The sequence below is a fragment of the Bidens hawaiensis genome, unplaced genomic scaffold (genome assembly GCF_021521415.1).
Source record: "Bidens hawaiensis isolate Kalapana, Puna unplaced genomic scaffold, B.hawaiensis_p1.1 tig00060834_1, whole genome shotgun sequence".
NCBI lineage: Eukaryota > Viridiplantae > Streptophyta > Magnoliopsida > Asterales > Asteraceae > Bidens > Bidens hawaiensis.
Window position 1 is genome coordinate 33,434 of NW_027506471.1, and position 14,387 is coordinate 47,820.

General features: G+C 36.1%; 1 protein-coding gene across 1 annotated transcript; it reads left to right on the top strand.

The window, feature by feature from the left end:
• Positions 1-6,309: 6,309 nt before the first annotated feature.
• On the top strand, positions 6,310-11,109 carry LOC143617933 (putative ubiquitin-conjugating enzyme E2 23). The gene is made up of 7 exons (XM_077090324.1): positions 6,310-7,653; positions 8,165-8,311; positions 8,379-8,753; positions 8,836-8,905; positions 8,984-9,123; positions 9,829-10,140; positions 10,566-11,109. Exons 1-7 carry the CDS (start codon positions 6,310-6,312, stop codon positions 10,818-10,820), a joined length of 2,643 nt encoding a protein of 880 aa, XP_076946439.1. The 3' UTR covers positions 10,821-11,109.
• Positions 11,110-14,387: the final 3,278 nt, after the last annotated feature.

Here is a 14,387-nt window from a genome sequence, read left to right on the forward strand (position 1 = left end):
ATGGACCCTTGTTGAAGGATAGATGATCCTTGTGAGAATTGAACCATGAATTCTGGACTAGTGAAATCTAGCATCCTTGGCATCAGGAGGGTGAGATCCTCTGCTGGCCTCTTGTTCTTCTTGAGATCTTCTATCTCACGGAGGATCCACTGGTTGGTCTTGTTCTACTGCTCCATGTATGCTTTAACCTGCGAAAACATAGATGAAACATCACTGTTAGTATTAACCATCGGGGCAGCAGCAGCAGTTTTTTAGCTCTGGAAGACTGGTAGTTGCGTCTTGCTCCCAGCAGCAGCAGGCCGTTGCATTCCCGTAATTGGCGGAGGCATCGGTGGCAAAGTCCTTGATAAGAGAGGAACCGTAGCCGACATGGTTGATGAAGTAGAGGTTGATTGAGAGGCCATTGATAGTGATATGGGTATGAAAAAGTTGAGAATGATAGGAATAATATGGATTATAGCACCAACTGCCCCACGGTGGGTGCCAAATTGTTTTGGACAAAAATCTACTAAAGATCAAGTATCCAAATCCGTTAAGTGAGGTAAGGTGCTAACTCGATAATAACAAGTGTGCAATCGTAATATTGGTGAACACAAATGTTTGATCATGAGGGAAAAAGTCATTAACCAAGATAGTCTTACTTCAGTCAAAACTTATCAAGGTAATCTTTGGTCGAATCTCTTCAATCAAGGATTAATTAAGTAATCGTTGATTAAGTCCTTTCGGTCAAGGATCAACAAGGTAACCTTTGGTCGATGAGTATGTGATTATTGTGATCTTCGGCACAAAAAACCCCCGGGCGGTGAAAACTATCACCGTCAAGTTTATTAATGGTAAAAGGTATTACAATCGTTGTGGAGTATAAGATCGAGATTACAATAATAAGCTAGTGAGTAGAGAGAGTAATTGTTTATGCTCTAGAGTGTGTGTGATGGTACATGTGTTTCCTACTCGATCATAGCTCAAATAAATAAGAAAATATCACTAACAATATTTCTTAACTATCCGGAAGTCTTCCACTAGCCGCTCCACAACCTTTGACCACGTGCCAATAGTCATCCAGTAGCGAGATAAGTGGGAGAACGAGTCTTGTAGCCGTTGTTGATATTTAAACATCCATCTACACATGAGTTCGTCCAGTAACAGCTACATTGAATTAGGATCCTGGATCCATGCTCCAGCTAGAGAATGCTCTGTGAGGATAATTGATACAAGTACGTCTTAAAGTTGCCATACCTGTCTAACACATCACCATACTAAACGCAATCATTAGTAAACAAGTAATACCGAGGATCATCGATCCTTTATATCCTGATACATATTTCAAGGATAAACTATCTATAAGACAGTCAAGGATAGAGGATCCTCAGTATAAAATTCATGGCCTAACAAATATAAACATAAGGTTCAGGTTACTTGGTAAGAGTTCCTCCCCTCGATCTACGGCTTCCTTGATTGATTGGTGCCTTCGGGTAACGTCTCCAGCCATCATAAAGCCTCGTTTCTTCATCTTTTTTCGTCTCTCCTGTTAGGTTAGTGGCTAAGTCACTTAAATAGGTCAATTTAGGTTTTGAGACCTTGCACGGTCTTTGGTCGTCTTTTGGTACACGGGTCGTGAAAGTCCATTAGCGGCCCACTAACTTAACTTGTTCTTCAAGAAGTCAATTATTAGAGCACGGTCCGTGGGACTTTGTAAGTGTACGGGTCATGAAGCTTCACCGCTTTGCCTCTTTCTTCTAATCTTCATTTTAAGCACGTTTCTGCTCTCAGAATCCCTCTTTTATGCTTTTGGACCTGAAATAGTTGATAATACGCAACAATAACATATTCTAAACAAATTCAGACTAAAACAACCTTAAATATGGGCATAATCATATAGAAAAACATGTGTTCCTGCGGACACATCACATACCATCCTCATTTTTCTAACAGTAGGTTTCTGGTGGTGGGAGTAACGTTTGAGAAGATTGACAAGATCCGACCATGATTACCAAAGCTCTTGAAAATCATAAGTTCGGGTTTCTAGGTTTTTGTGTGCTCTGAAATTTAAGATTTCGGGGATGTAAGAGACGATTTGTTTGATTTTGATGAAGCTTAATCCCTAACTTTTGAAGGTGGTAATGATTGAATTGGAATTAATTATGGATTTGATGTCGGAGGTTGTTAGTGGTGGTAGTGAGAGAGTAGAGAGAGAATATAAAGAAAGAGAGAAGTTGTAAAGCTCCAGCATCGTGGTAGTGGTGGGTGCAGGCGATTTCTTGTTTTGGTGGTGGTGGTTTGGGTAACACGGGACTGATAACTTTACTATATACAATGAGATAAAGACCTCGCGCATTTCCGTGGCTCGAACTTGATTCGAAAATGAACCCTAACTGTCACACTCCGACCAAAGGCGGCGGAACATGCCGGGCGTAACGTATTGATTAGACAGTAGCTCAAAAGACACTAATTAAAGCGACAATGAATATTTAATTTCATTAACATTAAACACATACACAAATTCAATAATTAAAACAATTACATCATATTCTTATATGTTGAATATTATCCTAAGGTCAAACTATTGTCTTCCAACTTGAATAATATAATCTACTTGTGCCTGTAGCATGTATAAAAATAGAGTTTGTCAACACAAATGTTGGTGAGAATACATAAGTTTTAGTTTTATATATATATATATATAAATCACAATTCATATGTAAATGATGAATATTACAATTCTTATGAAAATGTAAACAACTAAATAGATGTGGACCCGTTCTTATTGATACGAAATCAAAATACTTGGGTAAATGTATGATCATACTAGATGAGGATAGATGAGGATGAGATACCAACCACCAAAAATAAAATAAACATTTAAGCACATAGAGCATAATCATAGAGCATGGAATAATCACACATAAACATATATTGAATTGTGCTTTGAATATATGTAGAAATAAAATACGAATAAAATTGAATAAGGTATATATGCTACCCCCAAAATATATAAGATGGAAAAGGGGTATGTAAACTCACCTTAGAGATAAAGTAGATGATAACAGGGAGTTGGGTAAAGTGAACAAGTTAGTTAGATTCCACGACGAGACCCGACGAAACACCCTAGTTTCATGGTACAACTAAAATAAATATTCGGATGCTAACAAGAACAAGATTCGATAATAAGGGTTTACAACGGATTTGGGATTTATAAAGAATTGCATATATTATATATATACATTTTGTATAAGTTGAATAAAGCGTAACAATTAATTATTCTCACAAGTGATTTTTTTATTATAAAAAAAGTTGCTAATATTTATTACATAATTATGTATTTAAACAAAAAAAACTTATATTGATGATCAGCTCGTTTAGACTAATAAAACTATTCTTAGTTTAATTCTCTTCTGAAAGTTTAGGTTTTAAACCTCGAAAACATAAATTTTATAAATATAAGTAAAACTTATATGTTTATATTTACATGTATGGAAAACATTAATCGAGAATTATTTTGAAGGTTTAATGAGGTTTGGTTTGTTAACCGAGTGAGAAATGGTATTGATTTACAAAATATTATTAAATGAATAAATTTTTAAAACAAAATCAAATAAAATAAAATAAAAAACACAAGACTGAGCACCCCAGGGCTCGAACCCAGGTCCCTGGGCGGCTCATTGATTTAACACAACACACACCAGCCAACTGGGCTGTGTTAACTTGATAAAAGGATGAAACAAAAGATAAATAATCAGAACTCCAAATTAGTTCCCAACCCTTTAGAACCCTAAATCGATAAAGCCCCAAATTGACGAGCATACACCCTCTGTTGATTCAAACTAACAGAGGGGTTTTAATACTCAACAAAAACCGATCACAACCAATATAGCAATTACCTTAAATGAGTACGAATTGAAGGATAACGACGAGTTAGGGTTATCGGCCACGAATGGGTTCATATTCGATATTACACAGCTCCTAGATTGCAATTGGTTTAGGGTTATGATTCGTAATGGTCTGAGGAGTGTGAGTGCAAGTTTAATTGAATTTTAGACAAGTATATATAGGGATTAGGGATGAGTTTAGGTCACGGTTCGTAATGAGCGAAATTGGTATACAAGGCTGTCAGTTTCCGAGATTAAACGAACATGTAAACGCGTTTCTGGTTAATTACTGATTTGGCGATGTAAATTCCCTAATTTTCGGCGTGTATTACAGGTCAAAAGAAAACAAGAGGGTTCGACGGCGATGACGGGAAAGGGGGAAGGAGATAATGGTTTTGGGTAATTTTGCAGTTTAGTCCCTGGTCTATAGGTGTGGATTCAAAAGTGGTAATAAGTTAGTTAGGGGGGTATTATAGCATATTGTTCATAGTTATTATTAATACATAAATAAACGAAATATATATCCTTAAACGAGGGTGGGAATTTATTTAGTAACGCCCGTTCGAATAATAAATGAGGCAAAAGAAAAATAAACGGGCTTGGTTTCGGATTTGAAAAGTAACGAATGTTACGCTAACGCCTACGCCGATTACCTCACCATAAAACCCGATAGCATTGAATCCCTCTCTGTATAGATGATTTAAAGTGGATTGTTACGACGAGTACAGGCTGGTTCTTTACGGTACCATCAAAATAAAAATTTGATGAACAAAGTGGAAATGCTAAAGGTCTTATGTAAAAAAGTATAAATACGTGAAACTTAGGTGACTAAAGTTTGAAGAAGATGTAAAGTTGGTAACCAGAGTTAGAAATTAAAAACTTTACTTGTTTGGTATCTTATCTAACTATCTATATAACTGCCTACCATGAAATCCTACGTGTCGCTCTCAGGTTGTCCCCCCCAATCTCTAGAGTCACCAGATTGCTTGATTTTCAAATGTAGGTTTCTCATGCATTTGACCCGAAATCACAGGTGTGGGTCTTACCAAACCCAGATAATATTTAAATGGGTTATAACATCTCATTTATTTGTGAAACTCTTTCATAATCAAACAATCATTTTCGCGGGTCATGGGTCTCACCAAACCCGGATAACCCTTAAACGGGTTATAACATCTCTTGTGAAATAACCCCTTAATCATCAAAGAATAATTTCCACGGGTTATGGGTCTTACCAAACCCTAATAGCTCTCAAATGGGTTATAAGATGTTATTTATTGGTAAATACTTTCATCCTCAAACCCTAATTTGATTTATCTTATTTACATGATCTGTATTGCTGGTCTATCATCTCCATCGTCGGTTAATTTCCGATACTACCCGTCATCGTCAACTACATCAACGTCCCCTTTTTCATTAGACAAATATTTGTGTTCATGTTTGTTCATTTAAAAAAATAACATGTTCGTGTTGGTATATTTTTGTTCGCTAAAAATCTAAAAAACGTACACATCTCAATTGAAAAAAAATATATAATAACAAACTGATATATATGTATTAAATTAAAACAAATTACGTTAAAAAATAAAATAAATCATCATGAATAGCAAAACGATTAAAAACAAAAACTTAAATAGATCAAACTAGTTAAACAATAAAGACGAAAATGAAGGCAGAAGTGTTGTTAGATAGAAATGGTAAAAGTGACGGAAATGAGAGTTTATTCATTGATAATTTTACGGAAATGAAATTATTGGAAATGAAATAATTAATATTTATTTTGGGAAAGAAAAAAAAGGAAAGGGGCAAAAGGAAGCCTGTATAGTATATGTATGCCCCCAAAATCAATATCTGGTACACGATTCATTTTCTTTTCTTTCTTCGAAAACTTAGTATTCGAAAGATTCGTGTCGTTGCGTTGACGGAAAGAAAGATTGCTTATTGCTGATTGATTAATAACGATCGATTTCTCACTCCCGAATTCATTCATTCATTCATTTAAAGGTAGGTAGGTAGCTCACTTGTTTGTTTTTGATGCTTATATATATAACCTAATACTTGCAATGGGATTGATTTCAAAATCAATAACCCTAACACAACAGCTTTACATTGATTTATTATTATTCATACCACCACTTGCTATTCTTCTATTTTGGTTGAGTTTCAGATGGATTGTAATGCCAATCAACTAAATGAAGAGGATCATGGCAGGCGCCCATATATTTACAGGCAAGATGTTGTAAAGACCAAAACCCAGGGGAAAACAGGGATTGTAACTGAAGTTGCAGGTGATTCTTCTGACTCAGATACCATCACTGACGATAATGAAGACGAACAACTGCCAGCGCCCTCTTCTAACGAGCCAGATAACAATGATGAAAACATCGATAATGATGAAGATGATAGCACTCCACTTCCGCCTGACCATGTTAGAATCCTTTGGATGGATGATTCAGAAACAACCCAGCGCTTCGATGATGTCGTCGTGGTTGACCGAGGCTTCTTGCACGGAGATTATGTTGCAGCTGCTAGCAATCCAACCGGGCAAGTAGGCGTTGTGGTTGATGTTAGTATAACTCTTGATTTATCAACAACTTATGGAAAACTAATAACCAACGTTTCTTCTAAAGATTTAAAGCGCGTGCGCGATTTCCAAGTCGGAGATCATGTAGTTCTAGGCCCATGGCTCGGTAGAATCGATGATGTCTTAGATAATGTCACAGTTATGTTTGATGACGGTTCTGTTTGTAAAGTTATGAAAGCCGACCCGTTACGCCTCAAGCCAGACGGCGAGAATCTTCTAGAAGATGCGCATTATCCTTATTACCCCGGTCAAAGGGTAAAGGCCAGCTCATCATCCGTTTTCAAGAATTCTAGATGGTTATCAGGCCTATGGAAAGCATCAAGATTGGAAGGAACTGTAACAAACATTACAGTGGCTTCGGCTTACGTTTACTGGATCGCGTCTGCAGGCTACGGGCCCCATTCTTCAATAACACCATCTGAAAAACAAAACCCTAAAAACTTAAAGCTACTTGCATGTTTTTCAGATGCGAACTGGCAACTTGGTGATTGGTGTCTTCTTCCATCACCTAAACCATCGGTTTCTCATAAGTTTGACAGTGATTCAGAAGTGGGTCCCGATGAGGAGAAATCTGTTGAACCGAGCGGTTCAAAAGGCCCGGTTCATGAAACGTGGCCTTTACATAGGAAAAGGTTAAGAAAAGTGGTGGTTAAGAGGGATAAAAAGTCAAGAAAAAAATATGAGCATTTTGAAAAAGCTCTTCAGATCATGAATACAATAACGAGAGTTGATGTCGCGTGGCAAGATGGTAACATTGAACGTGGATTGGATTCAATCTCTTTGATACCGATTGAAAACCCTGGTGATCTTGAATTTGTAGCTGAACAATATGTTGTTGAAAAACCGAGTGATGGAAATGATGGTGCGGATGATGACGTCAGTCGTGTGGGAGTTGTTAAAAGTGTTAACGCGAAAGAACGGACTGCGTGCGTGAGGTGGTTAAAGGCGGTTACTCGGGCAGAAGATCCTAAGGAGTTTGATAAAGAGGAAGTTGTGAGTGTTTATGAGCTTGAAGGTCATCAAGACTATGATTATTGTTATGGGGATGTAGTTGTTCGGTTGCTATCAGGCCCATATGCAGCTACTGTTGTGGCAGAGAATGAAGGTTGTACCAACTTTTCAGACTTGTCTTGGGTTGGAAATATTACTGGACTCAGAAATGGTGATATTGAAGTTACTTGGGCCAACGGGATGGTATCAATGGTATGTTTAACTTTAACCTAACAAACGATCGAACACAAACAATTAAGCGAAAAGTGGTTTCTTGTCCGTGTTTGTTTGTTAAGAAAATGAATATGCTCGTGTTCGTTTATGAACGTTCATAAACAAACGTAAATGAACGTACGTAACTGAGCTAAAACCAGTTAAAAAGTAATGTGAAGAACAATATGTTAGGCCTAAAAAGTTAATAAATAGACTAAGCTGTAATGGGCCAAAAAAATTCAAATGAATGTATTAACGAACACAAATGAAAGTAAATGAAATACTGTATGAGCATAAACAAAATTTAAATGAACGAATGAGACATTTGTTCATGTTCGTTCTACAACTCAATGAACATATGTGTTGTTCATGTTCCTTCATTTATTTATTATACGAATATAAACCAACTTCCAGGCGAACGGTTTACAAAAATGTTCAGTACGTTTCTTCTGATCCACAAGAATAATATCATCCTGGTAGCATCATATCTTTTCTTTTTGTGTGGTATCAGGTTGGTCCACAAGCAATATATGTTGTTGGGCGTGATGACGATGACGATGATGATTCAATTGGTGGCGGAAGTGATGTAAGCGATGATGCAGCAAGTTGGGAAACAGTAGAGGATGCTGAAATGGATAGTCTTCAGAAGGCACTAGAGGTTTGTTTCTAATTTTATCATTTTAATTAAGTTTAATTTAATTACTTATGAGGCCATTTTTGTTCAGGATTTTGGGATGCAAAATGCCTCTGACATCAGTGTTGAAGGGGAGGAGCATACAACCGAAAATGTTCAAGCAAATGGTGCACTTTCTATACCTCTAGCTGCTCTCGGGTTCATGACAAGATTGGCCAGTGGAATATTTTCCAGGGGTCAAAGAAATACAGATGATTCAAGTGTAAATTCTGGTGATGACAATGAAGAGAGAAACAGTTCTGTTGCAATTGAAACACCAACTTATGATATAAAAGAAGAACATAGTGTTGTCAAGGAATCAACTTTAAGCGAACCTTCAAAATCTGAGGTTGAGGTGTTCAGATTTAAAGGATTTGATATTGTTAAAGATCCTCTTGATCATTATTATCTCGGTGCCAATGCACAGGTGAGTTGCAGTTTCCGTATATAGTTACAGTATATATTAAATTACTTAAGTAACACATGTTGAGAAATTTGATTAATTGCAGATGACTGCCGGTAGAAGATGGCTTAAGAAAGTCCAACAAGATTGGAATATTCTCAAGAAGAACTTGCCAGGTATGTTTGTTCTCAATGGTGCATTATTATTTTCACTGTGAGATTCTAGGTAGTTAATTGTTTTTAAAATTTATACAGATGGAATATATGTTAGAGTTTATGAAAATAGAATGGATCTATTGAGGGCTGTAATAGTGGGAGCATATGGAACACCTTATCAAGATGGTCTTTTCTTCTTTGACTTTCATCTTCCTCCAGAATACCCTGATGTTCCACCAGTAAGGGACCCTTTATTTTTCTTTTTATTTTTATTTTCTTTTTATATATACTAGACGACCGCCCACATGATGTGGCGGGAAACACAGACTCTACTGATCATTGGGTAACAATTATGGGTGATCATGTTTTGGTTTGAAACCTTGAAACTGGTCATCTGTTTGGTTTCATGGTTGGTTTCTCTTTCTAACTTCCGGTTGGCCAGTTTCCATTAAGGTTTATCATTTATGGGGCTAATATTATCTTTGTTTTTGTTATGATCTTAAGTAATGTGTTTTGTTGGTGCTTAGTTAGAATGGAAGGTATATAGCTAGATTAATAATTCTTATTTTAAACTCAATTTATTATCGAAGCTCAAACCGTGAAACAAAACTGGAACCAAATGATTTGTAAGGGTTCGAACGTTACAGTTTCAGTTTTCAACGGTTTGGTTTAGGTTTTCGACGACAAAAAGAACTTTGGTGTCACAGAATTGTTTTAATATGATTGATAAATAAAGTAACTTACATTCCTATAATAGTGGGGGTATTTGTAATTTACTTAAATAAACTATATAAATCTAGCTATACATTTGATATGCTACCCTCCCTCCTAACGAAGTTGGAACAAGAGCTTTATTGTGACACGTGTCACTCTAACAGTCTAACTTGTTTATTAGGTATAGAAGATTTGACTTTCTGAACCAATGTCTCTTTTTATATATACAGTCAGCATATTATCATTCTGGAGGCTGGAGAATAAACCCTAATTTATATGAGGAAGGAAAAGTATGCCTTAGTCTGCTGAATACATGGACAGGAAGGGGTAATGAAGTGTGGGACCCACAATCATCAAGCATTCTTCAAGTCCTGGTTTCACTTCAGGGACTTGTACTTAATTCCAAACCGTATTTTAATGAAGCCGGTTATGATAAACAAGTTGGTACGCCCGAAGGCGAAAAGAACTCGTTTTCTTATAATGAGAATGCTTTCTTACTCAATTGCAAAACAATCATGCATCTCATCAGAAGGCCCCCCAAGGTATATTGATAATTTTCCAATTTCTTGTAATCACTTTAAATATGCATTTTCTAGAGAAAATTGCCCAGTTAGTTTTTTTTAACGAGGGAAGTGATGTGAGGGTAGTTGTGTCTTTTCACATTTAGAAGCCTAATAAAATACTCTCTTACACTCCAGAATTCCTAACCTCAATTGCATCACCCTCGATCAGTGCAAAGTTGAAGGCTTCTGTATTTTATTAGGATTCTAAATTTTAAAAGACACAATTAGCCCTGGCATCACTTTTTTGTTAAACTATCTATCTGGGATTAACGGTGTGGACTAAATGTGCAACTCTCTCACAAATGTTTGGACTAAGTTTGCATTTTTTAAAATATGGGGACCAAACTTGCTATATATTTATGCATTTTTTTCTATTCTAAAACAACTTTTTTTACTTTTTATAGGACTTTGAAGATCTCGTGCAAGAACATTTTAGAGAGCGCGGTTATTACATTCTCAAGGCTTGTGATGCTTACATGAAAGGCTACCTGATTGGCTCTCTTACAGAAGATGCTTCCATATGTGAATCTAGTATTGCAGATGCAAATTCAGTTGGTTTCAAGCTTATGCTAGCTAAGATTGTACCAAAACTTATATCATCGCTTAATGAAGTTGGAGCTAATTGTGAAGAGTTCAAGCATTTACAAGATTCGGTTTAATCACAAGGTCAAAGATGAATACTTTGTACTTGGAAATGAATATTGTACAATTCGTCTATTATGACACCGAATTTCCCAATTTCTCAAGCATGAAATTGGAGTGTGTTTTTGTGGAATTTGTTTGCGGACTTGGGCGTTGATTTTGAAGAGCCCCTGTCGGTTTCTTGTTGAGCTACAACATTTGAATTCTTTGATAAGTTTTTGTCAATTCAATTTTGTTAAATGAGTGGGAAGAACCACTGAGACTTGTATGCAAGTTTGAACCAAATCTTGAATTTTTTGCATTCTCCTTTTTGTACAAGCCATCTTATGACGTTATAAGAGTAGTTTTCTTGCTTTGGTTGAGTCTTTTGGCCTTATGGGGATTTTAATGTAAATTTTAAATTTGAAGTAAAATACGAGATACGCCACGGTTTTAGGAGGAATCTCAGTACTTCACAACAAAGATGTGGGGGATTCTCATACCTCAGTGTAGGGTGCCTTAATAAATTGAAGAGTTAAGTGTCATTTTAATACATGTGTTTTGTTCAGTTTTTGAATTTATTGCAAATGACTATCTCCGTTTTTTAAAATTTCAATTTTTATACTTTTTTCTAACAATATCTATATTTTTTCTAAACGCGGCCTCTAATCATCGTAACTGGAGTTTTTCCTTAGTTACTCGACCATTTATGGGTTTTTATGATAAGTGTACTTATCTAAAAGACCTTAATCTAGCATAATCAGAATATGGCAGTCCTCGATTTCATCTCCCTCACGTGGTCGGACCTCCGCTTATGACTCCGGCGATTCCTTCACCACTGCCACGACCAGATAGTATGAAACTGATTTCTTTCTTTACAGTTCGTATCGGTTGCAGATTAGTATTGGGCGAGGCATGGCCGGTAACAATCGAAGAATAGCCTCTGATTTTTACCTATCTTCAAATCTGAATCTGAATTATTTTTTTAATAAGGCTGGGGTTTTCAAGTTGTTTAGTGTTGAGGACCGATGGAGGAGAAATGACTTGATTTGAAGATTTAGGGTTTGGATTGTTATGATTTAAGTAGTGGCGGATCTACCAAATGTCAGGGGTAATGTTCAAAAATTTTTTTACCGTCTTTCATATTGTGTAAACTAAACAAATATAGAAGCACGATGATAAATAAATTTAAACACATGGGCTGCATATTTCTCTCATTCGGTTTTTGAAAGCTTGAAATCGAGTCATTGCATCCTCTTTTTTTACTTTATCAAGAGTTTCTCTTTCGACCGCACAAATTAAAGCATTGTTCAAATACTCATAACCCATTCGATTGCGCAAATCCGTCTTGATACACTTCATTTTAGAAAAAAACATCTTTCAACGGTTGTGGTTGCAATCGGTAAAACCAACGTTAGCTTCAATATACGATAAACCAAAGGAAAAGTGACGCATTTTGCGCTTTCCACCATTACACGAGCAAGGTCACATATTCTGTCCAATTTTGCAAATTTATCATATTAATTTAAAGTGTGATAAAAGGTCGTGAGATCACTCAAAATACATCATCTTTCTTCATTACTAAAATTCATATACATATTAGAAAATGGCACTATCTTCGATATGTCAAACTTAGAAAATGAACCACGAGGATTTAAACTGGACATATTTTCTATCAAACTGGTTGAGACCTTACTAAATCTATTTCCAAGTTCTTGAATTCGCATATCCAAAACGGTATTAAATACTTCAACCTCAAAATGATGTCGATTAGTAATTATATTCGTTCGGTTTCATTGATTACCATAACTTTCCGTCATATCTAACATCTTAATCTTGTTTTTTTCATAAAAAGATGTCACTCTAGCCTACATATTGTCAAACCCGTTTTGTCTTAGATTATTCAATGTTTGGTTTGTCCCGCTTATCAGCTTAGTCGCTTCTAACAAGTCTTGGCTTTTTTTTTGAAGACGTGTTGATAGAGCATTTGTGAGGCCTAAAATATCGTCTAACAAGTGTATATATTATTTTAAGTGTAACATATATTATTTTAACGGTTAATGAGTTTATTGGTTGGGCTTTACACCTTTGTTTGGGCTTTAGTTGGGTTGAATTTTTAAATTGGTTGAGCTTAAAACGCATAGGAGCATCGTTATTTTTTTTCAAGGGTAACGAAACATGATAATCAACCTAAAACTTTTTTTTACACACTACCGAGGAGAAGTTGAGGGGTAGCCAGTGATAACATACATCCACCATTGATTTAAGGTTTGGATAGATGTTATGTTACGGGGATATAATGGATTTACAAGATATACAGGGAGAGACGTTTAAAATAAAGGAAAAATAAAGAAAATAATGAAATTACCAAATTACACTTGACTTAACAGAAAAAAAATAAACGGGGTTAGAATAAAGTACTAAAATTGCAACTTTTAGAAAACCGAGGTAGTCATTTGCAATAAATTCAAAAACAGTACCAAAGTTGCGTAATTGAACAAAATACCGTGACTAAAATGGCCAGGCCCGGTTCCAAGAAGGCAAAAAACAAAATTTGGGCCGAAGGTGAAAAATATTTTGGGCCTGAGGGTGGTCCATGGGACAACCCTTAATTGATTTAAAGCCGTAATTATCATGTTTTGTTTTGGTTTATTTGGTGGAATTAGATGACTACGGTGTGTTCGGTAAATTGTAGGTACAAAGGAGGTTCCGGAGCTATTATGGTGTATAATGAAGAAACCAAAGGAACCGACGAGTTGAGAAGACCAAACAAGTGAAGAAATGCTGAAGTCCACCGTGACCCACGGTGTAGACCGTGGGCCACGGTCCAAGATTGACAAAAATGGCAGAGGGCACCGTACCGTGGCAGATATGGGCACCGTGAGGACCACCGTGACCCACGGTGTACACCGTGGGCCACGGTCCAGCATCTCCAGAAGTCCACCGTGACCCACGGTGTAGAACGTGGGCCACGGTTAATGTCGTAACTGCCGAATTCTTGTGCTCTATTACTCGTTTTTTGGCTAGACTTTTCATTATCTTTCATTCACAACTAACTAGGAGCGACTTTTTGAGAGCAAAGACAATACTTTGGGAATTCTTATCATTAGTTTGGGTTTGTGATTTGTATGATTACCCTAATTGATGTGATGTTGAATCAAACTATGTGTGGCTAATCATCTTCATGTTCTCTCTCGAATTGTAAGGTTTTCTAATTGAATATTTATTAATTGTTTATGTTATTGGTGAGATAGTATTTTGATCATATGATTATTGTGCTATGGTGATTGTGTATTTGTTTGTAATTGTTAGTGTGGTATAAATTCGTGTTCTTGACTATCCGTTCTTGGTGTCATAGGCAATCGAGATTTAGTAGAAGAGAATTAGGGTTTGCTATACTATATTGATTATTGAGTGATAACCTTGCGTTTTTTATAATCCAAGTACTTTGTCCTCTTTGATCACTTTCAAATTCACTTCCATGAATTATGTTTATGTAGTTCTTCACAAAAGTAAACATTAACATTATCAATATTGAAAACCTGAAATCGGGAGAGAGCATTCTTTCTTATATTGTTTAAAAACTCGTTTATTGTTTTAGTTAT

Coding starts and splice junctions, on each gene's coding strand:
- LOC143617933 (XM_077090324.1), top strand. CDS start 6,310: ATGGATGATTCAGAAACAACCCAGCGCTTCGATGATGTCGTCGTGGTT. Junction 9,124..9,828: donor AATACCCTGATGTTCCACCA/GTAAGGGACCCT, acceptor TTATATATACAG/TCAGCATATTATCATTCTGG. Junction 10,141..10,565: donor TCATCAGAAGGCCCCCCAAG/GTATATTGATAA, acceptor TACTTTTTATAG/GACTTTGAAGATCTCGTGCA.